This window comes from Pleurodeles waltl, chromosome 5 (genome assembly GCF_031143425.1).
Source record: "Pleurodeles waltl isolate 20211129_DDA chromosome 5, aPleWal1.hap1.20221129, whole genome shotgun sequence".
Taxonomy (NCBI): domain Eukaryota; kingdom Metazoa; phylum Chordata; class Amphibia; order Caudata; family Salamandridae; genus Pleurodeles; species Pleurodeles waltl.
In genome coordinates, this window is record NC_090444.1 from 302,103,937 (window position 1) to 302,131,423 (window position 27,487).

General features: G+C 42.0%; 1 protein-coding gene across 1 annotated transcript in view; it reads left to right on the forward strand.

Annotated features, from left to right (window-relative positions):
• The window catches only part of STON1 (stonin 1), a 330,512-nt gene extending 311,083 nt beyond the window's left edge, over window positions 1-19,429 (forward strand). Inside the window, exon 4 of the mRNA XM_069234043.1 lies at window positions 18,238-19,429. Within this exon, the coding sequence (XP_069090144.1) occupies window positions 18,238-18,312 (75 nt within the window). The 3' untranslated portion in view covers window positions 18,313-19,429. The remainder of the gene's footprint in view (window positions 1-18,237) is intronic.
• Window positions 19,430-27,487: the final 8,058 nt, after the last annotated feature.

The following is a 27,487-nucleotide window of genomic DNA, read 5'->3' on the forward strand; positions in this document are numbered from 1 at the left end:
GGTGTGGGGTAAAGTGGGTGGTTCGGGGTGTGCTGCACAATTATGTGTTAAAGCATCATTTCAGAAATTACACCTACTAAAGAAACAATGCCGCTTTGCAATATTTCAAACAAGTTAATCAGCATCTTTTTAGAAGAGCGCCAAAGAGCCAAAACAAAAGAAAACATCATTGGAAAGTAAGAAAAGACAATTTGGCAAAATAAAAGAAAGTTAGCTTTAAAAAATAAAGGTTTGCAATTTTGTTTTTCCCGCTGGGCACATTTTTGCCCATCACAAGCCTTCTGTTTTCAGGGCACTAGATGTTAAAAAGAACAAAATAGTGCCTCGAACATGTTGGGAGCAGTGGACAGGCACTAATTAAGTTGAATCAATCAGTACTATGTCCATGCTCCACACAGAGGAATGGCAATGATGCCAGGCTTGTCTTTTTAAATTAGGAGGCTGTACAGAAGAGTGCTGCACAAACCAACAAATGGTGAGCAACAGGTGGGCTTCAAGCCTTTTACCGTACAAAACAGTCTTGTAAGCTAGACGCATGCACCAGCGCATGCACTCGCAGACTCGACCCTAAAAAGGCAGAAGGTTGGTTCTAGGCCAGGGTGCAGACGAGACCTCGAGATTTGAATAAGTGTGTGTAATAAATGGAAAGGGTCTATTTACTTGAGGTATCACAGTAAAAATGAAATACAATTTTTAAATCAAGAGCTTAAACAAAGAAGATTTTAATAAGTTTATAACTGCAATGCTAGGAATAACAACGGTAAAGCCATTACGCACAGCTGCTACCTCGGCTCCCTCTACCTGATATCTACGATTTAGATGAGGTTTGAGTTAGTAAATTGGGAGCTGATAGGTAGTTTAGATATCTTGCTCCAGGGCCACCCACTCCAATGTAATTACTTTCTGGAATTATTTTAAAAGTTTATTAAATGATTATGTTTAATGAATTGTTGGCTTTGCTTTTAAGAAAAAAAGGTAGAACAAAATAGGATTTTGTTCAATTATGATAATATTGTCCTCGTAGTCCTAGAACGATAGTCACACTTTACCCGTGAACAGAGAGTTAATCCGGCTGGAAGAATCTATTCAGCGTTTTCTTCTCTTCGGATTTTCTGCTGCCAAATTCCAAAAGGTGTGTATGTATTCAAATGCCAGTTACTTAGGAAGGGGTTCAAGGGCTTACAATATTGCACCCGTTGTTGCTAGTACTGAATTATCTATCACTGCCTCACGCAATCACTAGGGATCACAAGATGATTCCCTATAGCCCAGTATGCAGTAGGTAACATGCAGGTGCTGTGAACCTCCCCGTTTTGGTCTTCTCAGCCCTAAGATAACGATTGCTGCACCCTACCCAGAAAAAAGAAGCACATGGAGGGATCTCTCCCTCTTCTCTATGACGAGCCAGACTCATCCAGATTCAGAGTGTGGTGAGTCAGACAGACCAGTCTGAAAACCTCTTATCTGTAGTGGGTTATCTGTACATGTCTGAACCTTTAGCACGGTCCCTGTAAACAGTAGGTACACAATATTGTTGGTATGTATTGTATACAATCTGCACATAAATCTTATGTATCAAAATGATGAAAAATATTATGGGAATCTGAGCAGTCATTATATAAAGTAAAATGAGTATTCCTACCTGTCATAAATTCGTCTAATCCCTACCTAATGCCTATCGATATGTTATCAGCCTCATGATTATTGGGCTGATTGTATGATTTGAGGCCTCTCTAGCTATTTTATGCTAAGTCATTTTATTATCCTTTCATGTGTCAAAATGCAGTCAGATGAGGGTGAAGTTATTTCCCCGTGAGAAATCAGTCTTCATGTCTGCCCCTCGCAGATTCCTGGGTCTCTTTATGCCCGTCTTTCCAATGTTTTTTTTTAAGGAGAGAGGATGAGGGGTGCCTGTATAACCTCTTGTATCCACACTGTAACATACAATGTCAGTGTCAGAGGCATCTGCAAATAGTTGCTACCAATTCTGCTTCCTTCCAAGTTTGTTCCACGAGAAGCTGGATCGTCTGGCCGTAGAAAGAAAATTCCTATCCATTGTGCTTCTAATGTTTTTTTTTTTTTTTTTTTGCAAGCTTGCTGCTAGAATATTATGGTGAGCTCGCACACTCACTCGATTAGCATCACCACTCATTAGCTTAATTAGTTTTCTAGGCATAAGCCTTACGCATACATACTCTAAAGAGATATTGCCTGTTATGCTCTGCATTTATTTAGGCATACTTTTTATTTAACCTACATTTTATCAGGAAAGCCCTGCTACATGTCACAGAAATCAGTATACCTGCACCAATTCCAGTACGTAAACCTGTAATTGTGGACTTTTCACCTGGGACAAAGTCCTCCAGGTACGATCTGGTGGATGTGCCACCAGTAACACATATGGGGTCAAAGAGCATGAGAATAAAAGACAGATGGTTGTGCTTGCTGATTCGATGAGACTGGAGACAGGGGTGAGGGCTGTCTAAATTGAATGGGCAGAGTAGAGTCAGGACTGTAAGTGGGTGAAGTAAATTATAAGAATGCCAGCTTGATAAATACAAGGTGTTTGAGGACCCTGGAGTTGAAAGACAGCTGAGAGGCAGGTGCCAATTAGTAGAAAAGAGGATAACTGTTTTATTTTTCCCACAGTGAATTTAAAAATTGAGGTACACTATAGTCGATGTGAAATAGAAATAAAAGTGTGAACAGGAAAGACGTTTTGGTGATGGTCTAAAGAAAGGATCCAGAGAGTTAATAATCTGAGAACAGAAGGGAATGAGTGGGGTGCTAGAAGGAATTGCTGATTTCAGAACAGAAAAAGGCTCTTTAGGAAAGGTTAAGGAGAGGGACCTGACATAAGTAACTCAAGCAGTTGAAGTGAGTGGGATAAAAAAGCCTCGTGAAAGTGGAGGCAGGAAAGTCGTAAACGTGGTTCTTGTGTGGATTACTGAGTAGAAATAATTTAAAAGTTGTTAGCTGTGAGAGAGGGTCAGGTAAACATGGTGTAAATTGGGAAAAGCAGTCACTAACACTTGTGTTAAACAATTTCTTAATTGTTTCAAAAACTGATCTTTAGAAATTGGGAATATGAAAATGAGTTACTTATCTGTTACAGTAGTTTTTCAGTATTGGTATCTTTCATAGATTAATATGCTTGAATCGTTCCTCGTCGTCAAAGTGGGAGTCCCACAGTACCATAATAAAGCAGTACATAACATTATAATGGGCTAGAATGGCAATGCAAAATCACTTTAATACCGTATCCATGTCATTTAAAAGTAACCAAACTTAGCCAATCAGGCGACAGTACCCTCTAGAACATTCCCAAACAGAGACTGAGTCCCTCAGATATTCCAAGCTCTAGTGGGAACATAAATCATTAGTAATGAGGGGAGCATCTAAGGGGAGGAAGGTGGATCACATGTGAATCTATAAAATATACCAATACTGGAGAACTACAGTTACAAATAAGTAACTCATTTTCTTCTTCAGTATTGGATCTTTCACAGATTCACATGCTTGAATCAGAATAACAAGCAGTTATTGTATTTGTAAAACATTATGTTAATAGCGCAAATAGCTGATGGTGTGCATAAACATTGATTCAGAAAATTATCCATATGTACATGAATAAACATATAACCACATATCATAGGCGGTATAAATACAAAAGCAAACGTGTAGTCATCAGAGGCTCACCTTATTGAAATAAGCAGCAAAGCACCGCCTGTCCAACAGTCACATCACTGAGTTGCGCCGTTTCCAGGCAATAATGGTGTGTGAATGTATGCACATTCTACCATGTCGCAGCATGATATAACTTCTCCAGAGGCACTTCAGCAAACAGTGCCGTTGAGGTAGACTGCTCTAGTAGGGTGTGCTTTGATCTTTGCTGTTAATGGTCTGCAAGTTTTGCAATGACAGAACTGAATAGCGGTTGAGATCCATCACGCAATGTTTGCCTTTGTGACTTGTGTACCTTTACAAGTATTTCCATATGCTATCAACAGTTGATCTGTTTTCCTGATATGCTCTGTGCGACTTTAGACATAGTATTGGTACAGCGTGGAGTGTCCCATTTTCCTATTCATTTATACAAAGATTAATTCTCTGATTTCTTAATCCTTTTTAGCCATGTATCACTGTAGTGGCGACAGTATATCAGCAAGCACCCGATGGAGAGCGTGGCTTACAAGTATGATTCATGTGGTGAATTGTGAGAGATAAAAAAATCTCCAAACATAATCACAAAATCATCAGTCTTGTGTATGCAGAGGAATTTTTTGACTCATAGCTAAAAGGCTTTAGAAATCTGAGAAGGTATCTTTGTATAAGCAAATAGGAAAACTGGGCCCTTAGCACTAATACTATTTACCCAAGAGAAGTAGTTGGCCAGACGCCTACAGAGTGTCGGAGTTTTCCACTAAAAGAATAATATGATAATATCAGGCATTCCAGGCAGGGCGAGGAGAAGTTTGGTCCTGAAATTTGCATCAACAGAACTTCAGACATCTTTTGATGGCCAACGTGTGTAGAAGTCTTTCTGCTGGAGACTCTGGATTTGGAAAAAAAGTTCAGAATATCACTGGTTCAATTAGATGAAAATATGAAGGGAACTTGGGAATACATTTCAGATTGTTTCTGAGAATCCCAGAATTGTCTGCAAAACAAAGGAAAAGTTCCTTAGTTGTAAATGCCTGTATTTCGCTCTTCCTTCTAGCTTATATTGATGTAAGTAGTAATGCGACTTTCCATGACAGGATTTTGTGTATTGGTTCAAATGGACTCTTCATGAGTTGCACTACATGCAGCTGCCACTCAGGAGAAGGAGCCCTTATGGAAGGAAAACCCTGAACAGAGTCTTTTGATAAATTGCTTAATGATCTTGTTTGGCCACAAAGAGAGAGAATTGGAAGAGTGTCTATATCTTGATATTTCAGTGAGGTGTACTAGCAACAGAAGATAAGGTAATATTTGCTCTGGTGATGTCTGAATAGAATGGACATTCAATTTCTGGCACCATAGACGGAAACAATTCCATTTCAATCTATAATGTTTTTGTAGTTTTGTCCTCTCTGGCTTTAGCAAGGATGTCTCTACAGTCTTGAAGGATACTCACTTCTGCGAACTCATGGAATTCAGGAGCCATGTGCGTAGGTGGAGAGAAGTCAGGTCTGGATGAAGGACTTGGTCTTGGCTCATCGTCAAGAGTGTCCTGGATGGTTCCAAGTGAATGTTGCAGGTTTCTGACAACAGGAGCAGCTTGGTGACCCAGTGCTGCCTGGGCCATCTGGGGGCTATCAGGATTAAACAACAGCCCTCTGCCTTTATCTTGCTGAGAACCTTTGTAATACAAGGTATTGAGGGAAAAGCATATTTTACCAAGACCCTGGATGTGGATGTCAACTTGCATAGAACTGGCATTTCCGGTTCTCCTTTGTGGCAAAGATATCTAGCGTCAGCTTGCCCCAGAGGGAGAAGACCTTGCTTAGCACAGACTGATTCAGTTCCTATTTGTAACAGCTGGTCCATGTTCTGTTTAGCGTGTCTGCTAAGAGATTTCTTGCCCCTGAAAAATGTTTGGCCCAAAGTGCTACCCTGTACTTCATGAGCCTGCTCCAGAGTTCTCTGGAAAGGGCTAGTGATCTAGTGGCCCCTTGCTTAATAACATAATGCATGCTGGTGGTATTGTCTGTGTGAACTAACACTGATACGCCTGTTATCTGTGGTAGGAAAGCTCAAAGATTGAGAAAAATTGCTCTGTACTCCAGTTGATTGATATACATGGTCCTTTGGACCGTAAACCACTTTCCCCAGATCTCAGGTCTTGAAGGTGACAGGCCCAGCCCTCTGAGGAGGAATCCGTAGTTACTCCAAAATTGGGTATTTGAGGCAAGCATTTGAGACCCTAAGACAGAAGGTTGGTTTGTCACCGCCAGGTTAGAGCTTCAGTTATGCCTGTGATGATGTTCACTAGATCATCAAATGATCCCTTTGTCTGTGTCCATTGCTTGCCTAGTTCTTCCTTTAGAGGCCTCCTTTTTAGGCAGGAGATAGGGAGTAGATTTATCGCCAAGGACATCGTCCCTAGGAGCGATTTGAACAGACGCACTGAAACAGACTTGCTCCCAGATGTTTGAGTGCCAGTACTTTGGGTCTTCATTGTCTGTCCTAAGATAGCAAAGCTTTATCTTGGATGGTATCCAAAGCCACTCCAAGGAACACTGTCTTCTTGATGGAACAGTTGATTTTTGGCTGGTGACAGTGAGACCCAAGTTGCTAAACAATGTTAAGGAAGCTTCTTTGGCTTTTGACACTTGACTGGCTGTTGGTGCTTTTATAAGCCAATCTTTGAGGTATTGGAATACCTGATAACCTTTCCTTGTGGAAGCTGCCACAGGAGCTAGGCACTTCGTGAAGATGCAGAGAGTTGATTTGAGGCCGAATAGGAGAACTTTGAACTGGTAGTAAGTGCTGGCTATGGTGAATTGTAGAAATTTGGGAAGCTTGGGATGTATGGGAATATAAAAATATGCATCCTGTAAATCCAGGGTTGTCACGTACTGTCAGTGGTTGAAGAGGTGCAGGATGTCTGGAAGAGTGACCATGCAAAAAGGACTGTTTTACTAGAAATTTGTTTAATTTTCAGAGATCCACAATGGGTCGCCATTCCCATGGTTTCTTTTTTATAAGGAAAAAACAGGAATGTAAACTCATTTCCTTTTGGAAGAAGGGGACTTTTTCTATCGCTCCTTTGCTCAACATGGTGAGGACTTCCGGAGTTCAGTGAAGACATGGTGATTGTTCTCCCTTTGGTGAAGTTGTTGGCTGCCTCTTGATAAACTCCAGGGTATGATCATAGTTGACAAGGTCTAAAACACATCTGTTTGATTATATTTGCCGCTGTTGGTGGGAGTAGTTGAAAATGTTTGCACCCACAAACTGGAACCGTTATGCTGCTCTCTCCATCGAGTTGTGGAAACACCCAATGTCATCTGGAGGCGAGTCTACTAGTTGACGACCAGGTGATGATGGAGTAGAAATCAAATAGTCATTCCATTTGTTGTTATCTGGAATCTCTCTATTCTTCCGGTCATTCTCCGATGATGAGGTATCATTTCTAGGAGGAGCCGCAGTGCTGGATGCAGGAGTCGTCATGGGTGGTGGAATAGGCCTTGGCGTTCTTGGAGACGGAGGAGGGGCATTAGGCTATATCAGGGATGTTGGTCTTGTGGGCTCAAGAAACCTTTTATAGTAGTCCTGCAGCATCTCTTGGAAAAGAGTTAAAGGACACTGTATCATACATTTTTGTGAAGGATAATGGCCATAATATTGGAAATGCTCCTCATGACATTTGGGTGGTTCTGCATATTCTGTCTGCTAAGGGTCGCGGTATTTAACTTTTTGAAGCCACAGAAGAAGCCTCCCTTCTCTATCCTTTAAGGGTTTAGTGGGAAAGGTACAATGGAACTTGCAGTCTTTTACCGAGGATTAGGCTAGTTCTAAGCTTCCCCACCACCACGGAGGCTGGATGTTGGACTGTTTTGAAATAAAAGGTCTTGAACGTAGAGTCAGAAGACCAGTCCGCAGCCTTAAGAATGTCTTCGAGGCGAGCTCCAACCGATATGGCTTTTGAGGACATGGCTCCTCTTACTGAGTATGCGCCAAAGCAAGATGTATCAATGCCCCCCTCTTGCATGGCCCATCTAAACTATTTCACAATGGAAGGAGATAAAACCCCTTTATGAGGCTTATTAAGAGCAATAAGGAGACTCATTTCTCCTTCAGGATGCAACTCCTCAGTCATAGCTTCATAAGCTTTCAATGTTCTGACCAAGCACAGTTTTGTAGATTCAGGAAAACGGGGATACAATACCACCCTGGAATTAGTTTTCATTCTCTTAGAAATATAGAAAGTCACCCATTCAGGGGTAAATACTCTACCTGTAATTTCCAGAACCCGCACATCAGAGACTCTGCGACCCAACACCAGACTGAGTAAGGTTGCCAATTTAGTTAAGAGCTGCTTCCGGGATAGTATTTATTTGATGGCCACGTCTTGGACAGAAGAAGAACCTTACTAACATCCCATAGAGAGGAGTATCTGGGTTCTGGCGGGTTCAACAGTCTAACACCCCTTAGTAATTTGCAAACCAAGGGATGCTCCTCTATCGGATGGCCATCAACAGGGGAATGACCTGCCGAGATAGCTGAATGGAAATTGTTGACGGTTCTGCATGCAAGCCCCACTGAGGCTAAGGAGGCTAGGAAATTCAGGATATGGACAATGTCTGCCCCCACGGGATCCAGTTGCTGTGATTGACACCAACCCAGCCATCCAGCCCACAATGACTGGTACCGCCTAGTGGTACTGTCTGCCCAGGACTTAGTGATAAGTGATGCAGCCTCTCATGAAATACCTGGGACTGTCCAACATTCCTTGTAATTCTGAAAGCCATAAGAGTGAGAGATCCTTGTAGGACTAAATAATGCTGGTTCCCCTGCGGATCCCGGTAAAGATCGAGAAATAGGCTTAGACAGATTGGAAAATGCCAGGAAAGTTACATCAGAACTGGAAGCCAAACTTGAGATCTCAAAATCGGGGTGATCGCCACTAGATCCACCCTTTGCATTGAACTTGGGTCGAGAGTCTCATAATCATAGGAAACAGTGAAAAGGCATAGCCCGCTTCCCCGCTCCAGTACTAAAGGCAAGCACCTGTCGATACTGCTCCAGGGTCCGACCTCCAGCTGTAGTACCTGTCAAACCGGTGATCCAGGCGAGAGGCAAACAGGTCTATTGTGAATGGACCCCATTGTCACTGAATTTGTTGGAACACCTGAGGGTGTAATTGCCATAAACTGGAGTCCCACCAGTGACAGGAGTGCCAGTCCGCTACCCGGTTGTCTGTCCTCAGGAGGTGTTCCGCCTTGACCGAGATCTGGCAGTCGAGGCAATAGGTCCAGAAGCTCCTGGCCAGGTCGGATAGAAGTTTGGACCTCGTCCCGCCCAGATGATTGATGTAACAAATCATCACCACACTGTCCATCTTGAGGAGGATGCAGCACTGTGCCCGGTCATTGGTCCAGCATTTTACAGCAAAGAACCCCACCATCAACTCCATATAGTTGATGTGGAGCGGCCATTCTCTGGATGACACTTTCCTCCTGTCCACCAAAGCCTTTTGTGCTGGACAAAAGTGAAAGGGGCAAGGTTTGGTTAGTCGAGATGGGGAGCCATAAAATTGTATATGGAAAGCGGTTACTGTCTGTAGTACCCAAGCATCTGAGGTCAGGAGCTCCCAGTTGTGAAAGAAAAGTGCCAATCTCCCCTCAAGTCGAGTACCTTGCTGAGAGGAGACACTTACCCTGAGAGACCACGTAGGAGGAGTTGCTTTGGGATGTCCCTCTTGAGACACGTTGGCGGGGGTAACTTCTGGTAGGGTAGAAGTTCAAGAATCGTGATGAGTCCTGCCACTGATCCCTATGGGCAAAAGATCCCCAGAAGGAGGGCTTTTGGTTACGTCGGCAGGCCAAGCGCCCCCTACCATGACCGGCTATCGCAAAAACACTGGGGGTGAAAATATTTTTAATGGCAGTATGGGCTTTACCAAAAGAGATAAATATTGAACATTTTTCCCAGCCACCGAGGTTGCCAGCTCCCTCAATTTAGGGTCTATTTTGATAAGCAGTTGTCTGCGCCTCCCAGTAGAGATGGCGCTGTTCGCGTTACCTAAGAAAATAATTGCCGTCTGGGCCCATCCGGATAGTGCTTCAGGGGAGATCAGGGAACCGGGCATTTTGGCATCCTCCGCCATGTGCAAAATCTTCAATAGGGTGGCCAGTAATATCCAAAAGTTTATCTTGGCAAGATCGTCAAGACTTGTCAATCCCCTTCTTGGAATCTCGCATGGTTTTGGCCAGGAAGGTAGCCATCCTGGCATCTATTTCGGGTACAATAGCCACCTTTCCCTCTAGAGTAGGACGGGGGCATTCTGCCCACAGGTGATTCTGGACCTCCTTGTCCAGTGCTATGCATAGCTCATTTGCTACATATGCTGCCACCTTCGGGGCTGAGGACCATTCCACAGACAGTGGGTGGATGAGGTCCTCCGGGTCAAGCATGCCCATCTCTGGGACCTGAGGGGAGCCCGCAAGACCATCCTGTGCCGGCGGTGAGGACTTATGAGATGGGTGCCAGGATCAGGACTTGTGAGAGTCCTCTGCATCAGATTTGGCAGGAAAGCCCTGGTTAGAGGTGTCTGGAGATGGTAGACCTCTGGAGGGGCCTGGGCGAGGGGAACCCGGTCCAGATGGGTGGGAGGCCATAAAGGCTTACTTAAGCCGGGCAAAGGCATCTAAATCAACCCCTGGGTCATACGTTTGTATACATTTAGGGTGAAGAATTGTATCTGAAGGCCCTGGGGGTAAGGGAGCCAGAGACCTGGTGTTGTCTTCTCCCAGTGAGGAGGTTGTGGGTATTTGACTTCTAATTCAAGCATTTTCCTCTCCAGAGGTGCAATGGACTGTGACACCACCTTCCATATAGAGGCGTCCATCACATGGCAAAAATGACTAGCAATTGGGAGGTATGGGATTTCCTCCTCCTCAAGGTATTCTGCTTGATCCCTCAAAACGGACTCTGTATTCTCCATAGTTCATTCAATGGGCTATGCACCAGAGGGCTATAAAGGCTGGGGTATTAATCCCAGGATTTCAAGGGGGGGGGGAGGGTGCTGAAGTGGACAACGATATTGCCCCTGACTGCAAGAAAGTGAGGGCCTTTGCCCAATGAATTTATGGAGATGGATTAGACAAAAAAAAGGCCCAAGGACCGCTTCCCTTGCCTAAGCATGAGCTTTATAACCGGCTGGGTAGGTCCCAAATGAAAACGCCAGCGTTCCCACCAGCTGGCAGGTGTTCAACTCCAGGCAGGGGTGGGATTGATGTAAATAGTAGGAATAAGCACTTTATTTCCAAGCACCTCTGTCTCCCGAGTGTGGCAGAGCACATCTCCAGCAGCAGGAAACTGACAGGGAGGCTCGCAAGGCAATAGGGGTGTGAAATGCATGGAGCGCAAAACTGACACGGTGCGCAGCCATCTAGCAGTTGAAAGACCGTGACACGCCCTGAGCCCCTGAAGTAATAAATCCATTCAAGGACAGTAAACGTATACACTGGGTGGCCACAAAGAAGCGGTAAACGCTCCTGTGGCTGCGCTGTAAGGCAAGAAACACAACCAATTTAGTGAAATTATTTAAGAAACACCTCAATAACAATGAGAGAGGGAGAGAGTTATCTGAAAGGCTGCCGAGCAGCGAAGAAAAAGGAAGAAGGAGCATCGACGGAGGGTTTTGAGAAGCGACTCTAGTAGGGGATTGGATGTTCAATTGAGCATTCACAGATTACTGCTGGGAAATGAAGTTTTCTTTGTTCAAACAGTTTTTTGACAGTTGAAAAGGTTAACTTTTGAAGGGCTGCTGCAACAATAAAGCGTGGAAAGTAAAGCCTAATCCTCGCCGCTGGTCCTGACATAGAATTCATGTTTTGAAGCCATAACAGATGATATTATATATCAAATAATTTATCCACTAAAGGAGAAATGTCATGTCAAACAGACTTAGGTAATAGTCATTTATGTAGTTGCTGGTTATGGTTTATGACCATAGATTTTGAGATCTAGATCTTTTTAAGAAAGAATACAGAGCAAGGTTGAATCTAAGTAAGAGAACACACAGCCTTAACCACTTATCTGTGCGTGTAATCATGAAAGAATGAATCTCCGGGTCACATACAAAGGCAGGAAAGAGAATTTATCATAAGAAATAATTACTTTTTTACATTTAGATCACAGAGAAGATCAGAAAAAATACACTATTGCTGCCATAAAAGCAATACTACATCAATTAGCCTTGTAATAGAAAATGTTGTAGCAAAGCCGTACCACACATGGAAAAGTAATCTGGGGTTAATGCATCAAGCAGGTAAGTCATAGACAGTGCCTCTTTTTTCTTGTCCTAGGGCCAAAAAGGTTTTTGAATACATCAGCATACTCTATATCCTATGCTTCTTATGCTATGTTTGTGAGAGGTTTTAATATGAGAAACTATTAGGATTGAAAGAATTAAGAAAAGGTTCTTATTATTCCTTTCATGTTTGGTTTGGAAACATTTTAGTCTCAGGAGCAATTGAGACCAAAATGATACCAAAATCATGATTTAAACTACATGCGACTCTTCACCCGAGCATCGATACAGAAATAAATGAGGGAATTTAGCCAAAGTCCGATTGACTTTCTTGGGATTTGGATCTGTTCCTAATACTCAAAAAAAGCCTGGTTTGGAGAAGCAGCACACGTGCTTGGCACTACCAACCTAAATCCAGTAAAAAAATAATAATAAAAAAAACAAAAACGCAGATCTTGCAATTCTGGGGGAAGGTTTTTAAACTCACGGTGTAAGCTCCTACTCTGGAGTTACCCTCTAAAATATCAAGAGAAAGCTAATACAGAATGAGTAAAGACTACTGATCACTCTTGAATGGCCCAGCCGACTGTAGTGATACATCCAGGGGACAATCCCTTTTACTAATTTTCAACCTTTTGAAATAAAGTCCACAGTCTTCTGTGGTCTGGGTCCTGTTGCCTTGTTTCACATCTGTTTCTTCCAAGGTGCCTAATCTGATTTAAAGGAACCCCTCAGATAATGAATAACTGAACAAATGACTGAGGTTGCGAGGATTATCTTATTTGAAACAACAAGCAAAGAGAAGATGTGACTTATAGTCTAACTGGTGTGCCATATGCCGATGAGAATGAAACAGAACTTTTAACAAGCATTTGCAATGGATTGGGTCTCACATTTGCTGGAGTTAGAGCTATTGGTGGTGTAAATTCATAATTGGACTTTTCTTGACTTTTCTTGCTGCAAAAATTGGTCAACGCATAATTTGGTCTTTTCCTGCCACATAATTCCAGTGGCCATGCATATCAATAAAGCACTTCCATTTACCTGCTTCCTGTATCTGCAGCCAAAAATGAAAATGCTGCCATTGAGCAAGCCAATATAAATCTGGGGGTCACATTCCAATAATGATTCAGTGAGGGTCCCCAGGTTCCAGTAATGATTACGTGGGGGTGTCTACAGAAGTCAACATTTTAAGAGCCACTGGTCTAGACCTAAGGTCCCAAATTTCCTAGGTGCTAATAAACACAAACTTATTGACTGCTGAAATTCGAAATAATTTATATTGTTTTTGATGCAACTCAATAATGAATTGATAATGTTCTTGTGATCCGAGTTTTTATAGGACTAGATGTCTTAAGGATGTGTTGAGGGCAAGAGCATGTGGAATCTTCACAGAAGAATTGCCCATTCAAATCATGTGAAGGGTGCTTCCATGGCCCACTCCTGCACATGCTGATTTCCAAAGCTTTGAAGCAGAACTTCCAATTCCTAATCAAAGGATTTCAGTTTCACCTGTGGCTCTTCTTACTCAGCGACCAATCCGCGCTCTCTGAAGAAAGCCTTTACTGCTTATACTGTAGACCAACAAGTGCACACATTGAGCACAATTCACAATACATCAATAGCAAGAGGCTAGGCAGTGGTGAACACAAGGACATAAATAACAAGAGCACAGAGTGGTGCAAAACCCTTTTACACCTTCATAGTACCCAGTGACAAGCAGCGCACAGAAAGGTGTGGCCAATGAACGTACACTTGGAGAGACAGCTATATAAATAATAAAAAATGTTTATTTAGGCAAAAAAACTTAATACAAACAAAACTAGTCACAGTTCACAGTCATATAAAAGCTTTTACACCACCAGAAAAATGGCCAAACCAAACTCCATATCAAAATACATCATTCTTTAATAATTTTATGGCAGTTATTTAATTACAAGGAGCATATTACAAACGCAAGCAAAGGCAAAGCCAACAATTCTTGCTTTGACAAACCAGTCCAATTCTTAGGTTTACTATTTTTGATTTGTAAGCATATGCCACTAAAAGAACAAGCATTTTCAATGCAATGGGTCTCGCATTTGCTCGAGTTAGAGCTATTAATGTTGTAAACTCCTAACCGGACTTTTCTTGCCACACAAATTAAAAGAAAAAAAAACCCACAGCACGATCGCACTATGTAAAATGCAGCGCGACCGTGCTGAAATTGATAACGGAAAAACCGAGCGTGATCGTGCTATGTAAACCTCCTGCACGATCACGCTGCGTGGAAAATAAACAGATAAAGTAGTCCGGAAACCATGCTGAAAACATCGAGCCTCGTATGTTTTTAGTAGTTTACCGGTGCTGTGTAGGTGGGCTAAACACCAGAAAAGGCATGACGGATGCATGCCTTTCACAAATGAAAGCAAGTGGATTTTAAAAGGCAAGCCCACGATCCAATGAAAGTGACTGACGTGACATGGACGTGGTTGGAAGCCCAAAGAGAGATTAATACAGGGGACGGAGCCCCTAAAAAATGCTGCTCAAAGGGCGTCGAGAGACTCAACTGTCGGACAAAGCAGTTCAGAGAACCTTTTAAAACGAAGACAGATGCTAATCCAAATATTAACCAAAGTATGTTTTAAAATCCTTAATATGTGTGCTACTTTTACCTTTTGCAACAGATACTGTAAAACAACATGCTGGTGGCAGGTTGCCAAATTCAACCCTCTATGAATGACAGCAAAATCAGAGATAGCTGTCAGTTACTATTAGGAAACAGAGGTTGGAGTGTCAGAGTTTCCTCTGGAATCACGTTAGCGAGTATCGCCAATGCCAGACCTCTATTTCACGTTGCCAGTTTCAAATTACCATCATTAGTTACACCTTTCGATCTTCAAAATAGGACCACCATAAAAAGCCTCTCAGACATCATTTGCAACATGTGCGATTCGTAAAAGTGTCCTTCACTACAGCTTATTGCCACATATCTACAAAACACACATTACTTTTGTTCTGTGGTCCCGTATCTCTTATTTGTGTTTTTTTCGCTTAAAAGTATACTTAAACGTTTTATCATATACAGAAAATGTTACATCGTGTAGTTTTCAAACTCGTCCAGTCTTCTTACCTTGCAGGGAACTGAAGCTTTGCATTTCAGTTAAAAAATGTTTTCTTTTCAGAGTGCAGCACACATGCGGAGGTGCGCTTGAAACACTGCTACATGTTAAGCTTCACTTCAGAAATTGCCATAAATGTAACTTTGTTTCTTATGCCCCATAAAAAGAAATACATGCATTTCTTTTGTTTTCCAAACTGAACGCCGGGCGGGTTCTATAAACAATGGTTGGTGACTGCGAGAGTTGGGCGAGCATCGTTTTCTCAAAGCTTTTGAAACGAGGTATACACAGAAAACTTAAAAAGAAGCTCGCAGAACACTTTACACGAAGCTGAAAGTTGTAAATGAACATGCAGTTAATATTAGGAAAGTGATCTCATTTGGTCAGTTATCCATATACACTTCACTGTTAGGAAGTAATTTGCTGCTTACCTCAGTTTGCTAGCCGGAAGTTGTTTGTATTGCCATAGAGACCTGTAGTCCACACAAGTCTCTATGCATATGTTCAGAGCTAGTTCAATGTGTAGGGGAGGTACAGGTGCGATAGCCGAGTCAGCGCAGGTAAGCAATGTGTTCAGATTTAGCAAGAGCTCATGCGTTCAATGATGTATTATTAGGAAGTGCATATATAAAACAAGTTAATTCAAAGCGCCATATCCACAATGAGCCTGAGCGCGAGAGTTATTGGTTCTCTGCACGAATGTCTAGAAAAGATCTCGGCTGGGGTGAAAGGCAAACCGAAACCGTAGGAGGGGGCATCACATGCTGCAACAGGAGCGTGATATGTGATGGCCAACAAAAATGTTCACTTGGTGAAATCAACTGGGACGGAACTCAGCACACAAAAGAGGGACATTTCACAAAATGCACCAATAAAAATTACACATTTAAAGCAAGCACAACAAAGAACGAATAGCAAGAGTGGGCGTGGTTAGAAGCCCACAGAGATTTCAACAGGCCAGAGTGCTTGCACACTCGACCCTAAAAAGGAACATGAAAAAAACCCTGTGCACAGAAAATGTAGAAAAATCTTTTGGACAAGAAAATACACTCAAAAGTATGCACACAAAAGAAGAATTCAGTCCACATTTTGTGGTAGAACAAAAGAAACTGTGGCGACAAAAAAGCAGGTGAGGGTGAACAAACTCAAACCTGCACAACACTACTTTCAAATACTTGTGCTGTATAAATCACTAGTACTCAGCTTATAAATTAAATTGTATTCTGCCAGAAGGTGACAGTTACAACTGTATTTTAGGTACCTAAAACGTGGGTGTATTAGGTCAGCAATTATGAAGAGCATCTCCTTTCAGTTAGGATCTACTGTATGTAGAATACAGACACAAATTAACTGTGCTGTGCCCCCTGCATACACTTTAATCGTTTTGTAGGTCTGGTCTAGAGACAGCTTTAGCTGACCTGCCAGACTATTGTTTTTCCCACAACTGAACACATAATGTAATTACAAAGGAAGGATTTTGGTCAGTAGGCTTCACCTATTGATCTCTTTAGTTGTTGTTCACTTATTGCTCCTGCCCACTGCAATATACAGCATGGGGCAATAGGTCAGCCGACGTTATCTATTGGCTCCATTCAATTCAAGAACTACACAAAGTTTGTGGATATTGTTCATACCTTCCTAAAAATAACTCCTTTCACTTCAGTGCCAAAGCTGGTTCAAGGTGTGCTTTTTAAATTTATTTTTGTTTTAACACATTACATATGGGCAATTTATTTTCTCTGTGCTTTATTTTTCTGTTAAAATGTGTTTAATTGACATTTTACCACTGTAGCTACCTGCAATTGAGGTGCTTGGTTAGGCTGTGATTTATTCTGGTCTCTGCCACAGGGCCGGACGGGAAACCCAAAGCAGCCCTGGCAAATTTGTCAGACCAGCCCCCATAGGGTGCATAGCGAGTGAACCAGACCACTACAGTGGGCCCTTTGGGGTTCTCATCCCCAAAAAGAAAATTTGAGAAACAATGCCAAAAACTATGTATTATACAACACATCTTTTATTACATATTCAATTGTATTAATTTTTAAAGCATAGTAAATGATAACTTTACAGTGCACCTGGATATGGCAATCTTTATTGGGGTTGTTCAATGATTTCCTCTCATCACCCGCTAACTGTGCCTCTTGTTTCTCAATTGCCCTTCTCTCACATTTACTTCTTTTGTTTTATAGCACCTCTCTTACCAGCCTAGGTTGTTGGACCACTTTACATCACACTATGGAGACAATGAACCATAAGTGTGTAAATCAGTGTATAGAAAATGTTGACAAGGTGGACTACAACATGTAGGATTCACATGTCATCCATACTGGCAGGCATTTTTTTAAGAGTGCTTAGTCTGGGGAAGCATAAACTCAAGATTCAGAATGTAATACAGTGGTTAGGTTTGACTTTACTAATAACAATTTATTTCTACCCAAACATACCCTTTTTTAAATCAAAATTAGGTTAACCAAACAATGGGCAAAACAAAACTTCTAACCTGTACCATGCAATTTGCATGCAGCTCTTTGATGGCAGTTCATAGCTCATTGTGCTAGAATATGATTGTACATTGTGAATTGCACAGTAACAAAAGGAGTTCTGTGACAAAAGCAGTATCCCTTGAGCCTTGCACACTTTTCTGTGAACTACATAGTACACGTTCTCTGCAAGAGGCATATTAACGCTCTGCGCTACCTTCGATGAGTTGAAACTGCTTGCTAAAGGCCCTCACCTTCGGCTCGGGCTTTTAACGCTCGAGCAGGCCTTTAATGCCAGTATACCCCGCTACGGTGAGCTATAAGGCGTAAAGTGAATGTTTCTGATCACATGAAAGCACTCCTTTTGTCGCATTCACCTCAGAGCTGTTATTTTCTATAGAATAAGTGTCCAAGACTACATAATATGAACAAAATAGTATTCATTATACCATTTGCAGGCAAGGTTTGGATAGTTTTGTAGATTACAGGGGTTAAAATTAGATACCTTCAAAGTATCACAGACGTACAGTGGAAACAATTTTATGAGATGACAAAAATATTTCAACAGATGTAAGATTTAATGTACATTAATATTTGAGTAGGACATAGTTTACCCTTACAAGACTAAGGCAAATATATGTAATCTAACATATCTAATGCCATATGTATTGTTCTTTTCTTTAATCTTCAGGTTGAAATTGAAAAAAAATGGATTCAAATTGATGGAGAAGATCCAGAGAAAGCTGGCGAATGCATTACGCAATAGAAGATACAGGGAGACTTTAGGATGTGTCACATTTTAATTAACTAATGCTTTTCGCAAATTGAAGCTTTTAACAGAAATCAAGTTCATTACATTTGATGACCGTTGGCTGAACTCGTTACTGCATCTCTGTACATCAAATTTCTCAGTGTTAATTTTCATAATCTTTCGCTGTGATATGGAAAGAGTATATACTACCTAAACACAAGAATGTAAATGCTAAACTAATGACCTTATGCCTTCTCCTGTCATTAACTGTGCAGAAGCAACAAATTCTGAAGTTAATATCGCCAAAATAATTTGGAAACAAAAGTCATGTTAATGATGCTTTTATCATTCAAAGTTTGAGTTGCGCGTGTCTGTTAGTTTTCATTTACAATCTCTCCAGGGTCATTATGTAATGTAGGCAATCAGCAAATGACTAGCAGGTGCAGTCCTGCTGTTTAACATTAAACCATAATGATACTATTTTAATATAAATATGCAAATTCGTAATCGCCCTGTTTATTTTACAAGTAGCGAATCGGTTAATAGGCAGCACACTATAGAAGAAAACAACCTCGATACTTTTGGCCTGGTGAACTGCAGCAGAGAGGAGAAGACTATGCTTTCTATTTCAATGTAAATGCAAAACATGAATCCATATTTTCCACTGTATCAGTTCATGAATATAGTGCATTACCACAGCTGAATGACTAGAAGAGAAACTGCCATAATTTAGTAACTGCACTAAGAAATAATCTTATCTAAAAACTGGGTGCATTAGTAATGTACCTTACCAGATCTAAGAACAAAATACCCCACATTAACCTATGCATACCAGTGGTACAGTTGTACTAAATTTGATGCTCTTAAAAATTTAATTAGATTTGGTTAGAATAACAATGTTTCCTGCAAAGATGAATCACAATACATATTTTTTGCTTCGAAGTAATCAACTAACCAGATATTTACAGGACACTGAGCAGTCATCCTATTGTAGTCTTCTCCTCTGGAGTAGTGTGTGCATTTCCAAATTAATCATCTATTGAAGGTAACTGATTGTGATCTAAACCATGCAAACGTAGAGCTGCCATGTTTTCACTTTCGGCATGTGCAATAGTTCCATGATTTAAATATGCTAGTGTGTAGCATTTTAGTTCCTTATGTGAGATACTGAGTGACATTCTATTGCAGGTAAAACAAAGCATTCTTTTCTCAAATGACCGCCTCAAGTGCAATATTATGTTCTGGACATGACCTTAAAACCGTGTCAACATACATGATATCTTTTCTTATTGACAGTTGAAATATTAGGAGGTAAAATAAGCCAATGGGTGTATTGCCTGTTGCTGAGCTTTGTGTAAAACTTCGAAATTTGCAGGTTCCCAGTCCCAGAAGGTAAGCAGGGTGGAAAGCTTACACTGATAGGAATGGCGTAAGGCTTCAGAACTATCAATCTAAACTTTGAGGGTTACAATGCTAAAGTAGTAGGCCGTTCCTAGAGACACTTGGGCACACTGTGTGCACATAAGAAAAGTATGCTACGCAACAGAACAGATGATGCATGGTTTAAATAACATGTCATATCGGGAGAGGTCCGAGGACCTCCCAAATGCTGAAGAAAGACTGGAGACCTGTTATAAGTATTCAAACTTCTCAAAAGATAAAGTACAAAAGGTAGTGTCTTACGTAACATAAGAGGGCACTGAAAGACTGGAGTGTGGCGCTCCAATGTAATAATACAAAGAAAAAATGGCTAACCGTGATTTCTTCAGTGATGATATCATCATATTCATATATTTTGCTGAACTTCCCTCTAGTGTTAGTGAGTACTCCAGAATACCTATGTGAAAGTGACCCCTTTATACTCCTTCTGGACCACCAGGAACAGGTTACCAACCCATTTTGATCTTGCTGCAGACATTACAACACTCCGAGCTTCAAATTCTTATTTTGTGTGGCTGACACAGGTATCTCACAGATCATGTTGACACACAAACCTAAATGAAACATCCCATGCTGGAGAACCATTTTTTCAGATGAATGATTTTTTTCTTATCCTGTACTGGAGGTATTACAGATTTACATGACTGGGTAAATAGGCTAAATATTAGTTTTATGTACGCATGCAAGTAGATTAAATCAAGATGTTGTTCTTCCTCTACTGTTTTTATCTGCCTGACAGCAAACTGCCTCATCAATACAAACTCTTTAAAGGAGGCACTCAATGCAACATATTTATGTCATACTGTTGGCATGCACATTTATAAGAATTTCAATTAGATTCAACTCCGATATCTCTATCAGAAAAAGGTCCTAAATCATGATTCATGCAAATCTATCAATGTTTTTATCAATTCATATGGGAGTTATTTGGGAAAAAGAAGCTAACCAAAAATATCAACAACATAAGGGGTCCATAGACACTCCAAAATTCACTTTAGATATTCTTTATTGCAAATCCACACTTTCGTTAAAACTAGAGTATCAGCCCAGCCAACATGTTTCGTCTTGCACAAGGACTTCCTCAGGACTTGTTATTCTTTACAATGTAAGGACCAGGATATGCAGTTTACTCCAGAGTTACCCATATATCTTCAGGTAAGGATGTAGTGACTACCTCTTCACCAAAGGGTATTCTTGAGATTGTGTTCCTACTTCTCTATTTGTGTTTCTTTCTCCTACTATAGACAGACATACTATGTTCAGTCTCGCCCAGTGCTTCCCAAACGTTTTAGAACCACAAACTTTCACAACCCACCTAGCTTTAATTAACAATAGGCTGACAATTTGGTAATGTAAGAAAACCATCATGTGGTAGCACATTTTCTTTTACAGACAGCACATTTTCCATTTAAATGTCCACTACATTTGCACAGGCAGACAGTTTTACTGATAAAACTATATTGCACACAAATGATGTGTGGAAATCAGGTTTCACTGAATATTTGTCATTTGTGAATCACCAAGTAGTGTCTTTATTTTTTTGATCCTATTAAAATCTTTTATTCCATCCAAGTTAATAATTACAAAAAAATGTGCTTCATTTTTGCTTTCCTAACTGTTCAATGTGTACAGTTTATTTACAAGTATTTACATTTGGTTGTGTGTTATAAAAATAATTTCCTACAGCCTTTCTTCTCACAATTGCTGTACCCTAGCAAGATTGCCACATAATTCACTTTACTTTTTCTGACTGCAAAGTGATAGACGTTTGTAAGCACCAATCCCCATGGTAAACAATTAGCAGCAATATGTCAGAAGAGATGGCCTGTCATTTGACCTCTGTCCTTGGAGAACAGCAAATAGGACACGATAAATACATAATTTAAGAGCATCTTTATTTATTGCTAGGATTTTCGCGAACCACCAAAAATCAGCTTGTGACACATCAGATAGTTGTGAATCTCAGTTTGAAAAAGACTGTTCTCGCCCATGCAAGTCCTGTATATCGGACCTCAGAATATCCAGCCACAAGTTCCATCCGCAAATAACTATAGCCGTAACTCTTGGCTGGATATTCTGAGCCCTGATATACAGGATGTGCATGGGCTAGAACATATAAAGTGCCTGCCTATGTTAGGATTAAGAAACAGGAATTGATGAGTGGGAGAATAATCAAGAATACAGTTTGATGAGTAGGTAATCAGTACAGTATTATTTGTTGATGTATGGATAACTGTGGAGTAAACCACATACATTGTTCCTTTTTTTAAATCTTTATTTTCACATATTTAACAAATAACACAGCAGTTGTGGTACGTACAACACCCCTTACTCCATCTCTTGAACACGAGTGGCCATTTTCAATATGAATAAACAATACCATTGATATCTGAAATCCTTTGGCTTTGGTGGCCTCCCTGGTACCCACCTTCACCCCGTGCAGTGTGTGCCTTCCATGGATCTGCCTGGGTTGTGACCCCCCCCCTAATTACTAGTGTCCATTGTATCATCTGTATCTGTGGTGTCACCATCTTCTGCTCTAGTGGTAGAGTCAGGGTCCAATAAACTGTCACATTGATCTCGCCAAGCAAGGAGTGCCTCATTTACCTGTTCATCCCGCATACTCAATCTCATATGGATTTCCTCTGCCAATGTCCATTCTGCCATGTCTTTGTGCCAATGTGTCAGTTATGGATTATGTCTTCCCATCCATGTGATCGCTACTCTGCACCTGGCCAGCACTATTGCAACTTGTGCAAATTTGTACGCTATGTTTTTTCCCTTACATTTTGGAATAATGCCCAATAAACAATAGCACAGCATGGCTTTTAAGCGCAGGCGACTGACTCTTAAAAGTTCAAGCACCACTGCGGTCCAGAAGGTCGCTACTACACTGCACTCCCAGGCTAAGTGAAGAAAACCTGTGCTACCCGTGCCACAGCGCGAACAGGTGTCTGGATTAGTTGGTTTCATTTGCTTGAGTCCTATGGGGGGTTCGATAAGTTCAATGTAGATAGTTATAGTGGACTAACTTAAATCTTGCATTGCATGATACCATTTTTGTAAGGGCCGGTGCTCGTGTCCACTCCTCGCCCCACAGTCAACATCTGACGATGCCCTGGCTGGAGGCTGTTTTTCTGCCACATCCATTCTTATAGCTTTATAGAGTAATGTGGTTAGGTGTCTCACCAACCTACATGATAACAGGACCTCTAATGTATGGGTGTCAGTTGGACTCGCTGGGTAGGAGCGCCATGTTTGTCTGGCAAACTCCACCAGTCCTGAGTATTATAAGAAGGACCCGGGGCCTAGGCAGAAAGCAGTGCAGGCCTCTTGAAACGTAATAAACTTCTCACCTGGGTATAAGTCCCCAGTATATCGTAGCCACCGTCTTTCCCGGTGTGAAGAGTCATCCACCATGAGTCTAATTGGCATCAAAGTCCACATTGGTAGCTCCCAATGGAATGGGGTCCACCGAAGGACTGACATTACAAATCGCTGCCAGATTTTTGCTGTTTCTCTTACCACAAAGGGCAAGTCTATTGATACCCCTGCCCCTTCCATCAACAAATCTGGGAGTCTATGCGCTTCCACCAGACCAGTTAACAGCCTTTTTTCCCCATCCGACTGCTTCATCTAACCATCTAGCCACGTGCTGCAGCTGAAAAGCATAATAGCATAGATCAAATCTGGGCCCTTCCAACCCACCTTCCTCATATGGCCGAGTCATCACAGGAAAGGCCACCCTGGCTGGCCTGTCAGCCCATAGCAATGAAATCAATAATGAGTCCAGTTGGCGAAACATTCGGCCCGGGATTGGGCATAGTATGTACAGACAGAGTGGTAACAGTACCATTTTTGAGATAGCCAGTCTACTCATCAGGGATAGGGAGGGTGCACTCCAGAAAGCTACTTATGATCTAAGGGAGTCCAACACCCTATCCATATTCAGTCACAGTAATGCTTTTTCTGAGTGCGCCACCATTACCCTCAAGTATCTGAAATGCTTTTGTTTCAACCGCAGTCCCAGCTGTGGCAGATGCTCTGTCCCAGTGCTAGCTATAGATGCTAAGGGAAACAATAATGTCTTTGATCTATTAACTCAAAGACCTGATATGTCTCTGAAATCATCTAGGTTCTTCAGGAGGAGCAGGATCGCCACTTGAGCGGAAGATAAGCAGAAGAGGGCATCACCCGCATACAGGGAGATGACGTGGTTTACCTCTCCCAGTCGTATGCCCCATTCCCCAAGTTCTCCATGCACTTGGGCAGCTCCAAGGCCAGCACAAACAGCATGAGAGACAATGTTAGTATCCATGCCTTAAAGCATTGCTTACCCATCCATACTTTGGATTAAATTACTCTACACATGAACCAGCACCAACCACAGAAGCGCAGTCCAAAGCCCAGCACCTTCAACACATCAAGGAGCTAGCCCCAGTTCACAGTATTGAATGTCTTCTCCAAATCTATGCAGGCTAGGACCATTTCCTCATCTCTTCCCTCCACCTCGTGCTTTATTTGGGCTAAACACCGTAAGTTGATAGCCGTATTCCTGTCGGGAATGAACCTGCACTGTTCTTCATGTACCAGTTTGGACAAGTGAGCTATTAGCTACCATTTTACAGAGTATTTTTATATCTGTGTTGATCCCAGTAATAGGCTAATAAGCAGCTGGGTCTGCCACGTCTCCTCAAAAATAGGCATATCTCCCTTTCATAGTCTGCGAAAGGTTCCCCTATTTCCAGAGCCTCCTGTAGCACCTCTAATAGGCACTGGATGGTCTCTGCCGGGAATGACTGATAAAAGTCTACTGGGAAACCATCACCTCCCAGCGCCTTGGCCACGAACCTAGTACCACCCACAGTTCCTCCAATTCCAGGGGGGTATCAAGCTCTTCAGCAACTGTCCTGTCAAGGCCCGTTAGCGCTTGGGCTCTTAAGGAGAATATATAGTTGTCTGGGAAGAGTCATGAATCTGCTGTATACATGCACTGGAGGTGTGCCCAGAATACTTCTTCCATGCAATCTCTAGTATGGACCATATGGCCTTCCAGAGTTCTCAGGTGAATCGAGAGTGGGTGTGCCTGCTCTCCACGAAGTATCCAAGCAACTAACCTCCCTGATTTGTCACCCTCTCTATGTAATCTTTGTCTATATTGCGTTAGGATAAACTTTTCTAGATGGACCCATACCTCTGCTATGTGTTTGTGCACCCTAATTTTCCTTCCACCTGCATCCTCTGATGCTCCTTCCTCCACTTGTATAGCTGCAAGATCAATTTCTACCTTTACTAAGTCTGACTGGAGTTGTCTTACCCCCGCATGTTAGGCCCATGCAAGTCTCCCGCAGCACAGCCTTTAAGGCATCCCACTCCATTACTCTAGGTGCAGTTGTCCCCCAGTTAAGTGATATATATAGTCTGCAAGAGGGTTCTCTTTGAACACCACATCCGTCATTACCTCAGATGGCATTCTCCAGGTATGTTCTGTTCTTTCCTGATGATACCAGTTAATTGTGCAACTAACAGAGGGACGATACGATAGGAAGTGTGCCATGTGTGACACTTCCATAGCTCTTGCCCTCTGGATGCCAGTCACGAATATCCTGTTTAGTCTGCTGTAAGTGTTATGAATGGCATGTATTATATAAACTTGGTTGGTGGGGTGGGGTGGGGTTCTCGCAATTTGTCCAACATCCCCAGGTTCTGCCTGACCCAGCCCAATGCTTCTGTCATTTGTGGTTTTGTTCCTGTCTTGGCCGGTGACCGATTCAGGCTACCACTCATCACACAAATGAAGTCACCAAATAGGGAGGGACATGACATCCTGTAGCATCAGATCCTGTAGATCAGTACAGAAGGTGGGATCATCCATATTAAATGCACAGGACTTTAGTATCCTCAGTGGCTTTCCATTCAGCATACCCTGCAGGAAAACATACCGCCCCTCAACATCAACCTCCATGTATGTCACCGAGAACAGCAGGCCCGGGGCCATCCATATCAGCGTACCTCCAGCAAAGGTGGAGTAGGAGGAGTGATATCTGACCACTCCACTTTTTAGCCATTCTTGAAGCCACTGAATACTAATGTTGGAATGTTGGGTCTTTTTTTTTTTTTTCAAATCCAAAGGATAGCACTGTCGCGTAGGTTCTCGTTAGTCTAATGAGACTACTGAATTTGGGTGGCAGAATCACTTGCGCTGTGGGGGACTACGTCTGAACCCACTACAGGTGACTCCTTTCGGCCTAATCCGGGCTTTGTTGTGGCTAACTAGCAGTGCCTCATCTCAACCCAAGAGCAGGGATGATTGGGGAACCAAGCGCATGACACAATTGACTCCTCAGGGAAATCGTGGTCACTCAGATCTCATCCGTTCTTGGTTACATTAGCCTCACATATGCAAGGACAATCAGAGGCAGCATATAGTTCAATAAGGTTTTATTGAAGTAACTGCATCTTAGATAATAAATCATAATTACAATTACTAGGACGAAGAAGCATGACAGTATTAAAATTGTGACAAGGAGAGTGAAACATAAAAATAACGCTATCATATTGTCACTAAGATCGTTAAGAATAGCTTCTACCTAGGCTATGGTAGAGAACAGCATGTTAAGCTCTAATTCTGCCCTTCAGGTTCCCCTGGGAAGACATCATCCCCCATACCTGAGCAAGAGGCCTGTAGTCTACATAAGCAGCTGCATCAAAGCACTCAGCAATCACCATACAGTTGTGGTCATCTGGTTGTAATCTCCCTCTAACGTACCTGAGTGAAAGTAGTGTTTTTATAATAAAACAGCTGATGTTCCAAGAAAGGATCCCCACGTAAGAGTGTGTATGTTTCTGTGAACATTACAGACAAAGTGTACCACTTTTGCTGACAACCTATCTTAGTGCAGCCTTGAGAAAAGCAGAGTGAAAGAAATGTCTTGTTTAAGAACACAGTGCTGGCCTAGGCAAAGAACAGCTAGATAGAGAAAATAAAACAAGACCGCTAATGTGGCTATTGGTAAAATACAAAACAAAGCTGAATAAAATATGTCTATGTTACAGTGCACAGCGGCAGGCCTAGTCTGCTAAAATAACGTGGAAAACTATGGCTAAAATGGCTACACAACAGCACTCTATAGCATTTGACATAGGTACCCAGGCCTCTAATGTTCCAGGTCATTATACTATATACCCCCTCCCATAAACACTGTGTATGGTGTTTGAACGCACCCACCAGGTAACACATGAATCTCTTACTCAACTGCTGATGAATAACAATAAACAAACGGTAACATTACTGAACTTACCCTTCTTCTCCCTCGGTCAAACATAGCGCAACCTGTTGTCCAATGATGCCTAACTGTTACTTGCGCCAGGACTCGCAAGGCATCCCTCTATCGAACTGGGGCCTATAACTATAACAAATCTTCCCCAAATGTAGATATTTGGCCAACCTCACTGACTTGCTCTGCACCACCTCCCACATGTGTTCAATTATGCTTATGAAATAGTTCCCCATTGCTTCGTGGATCCTACCTTGCACTGTTTGCGTCTTCCAATTTATGCTAAGCCCCATCTCTTACCACCTCTTCAATCAGCATCTCGGACATCCCCAGCCGACATCAGCATGTCCAGGACAGCATCTGTCTGCCAATCTGGTGTCCTATCTCCCAGTTACAACGTCTGTTTCTGGCTCTCACAATCGGTTGTCAGAATCTGCACTTCCAACTTGAGCCGCTGCACTGTTTCATCCTCA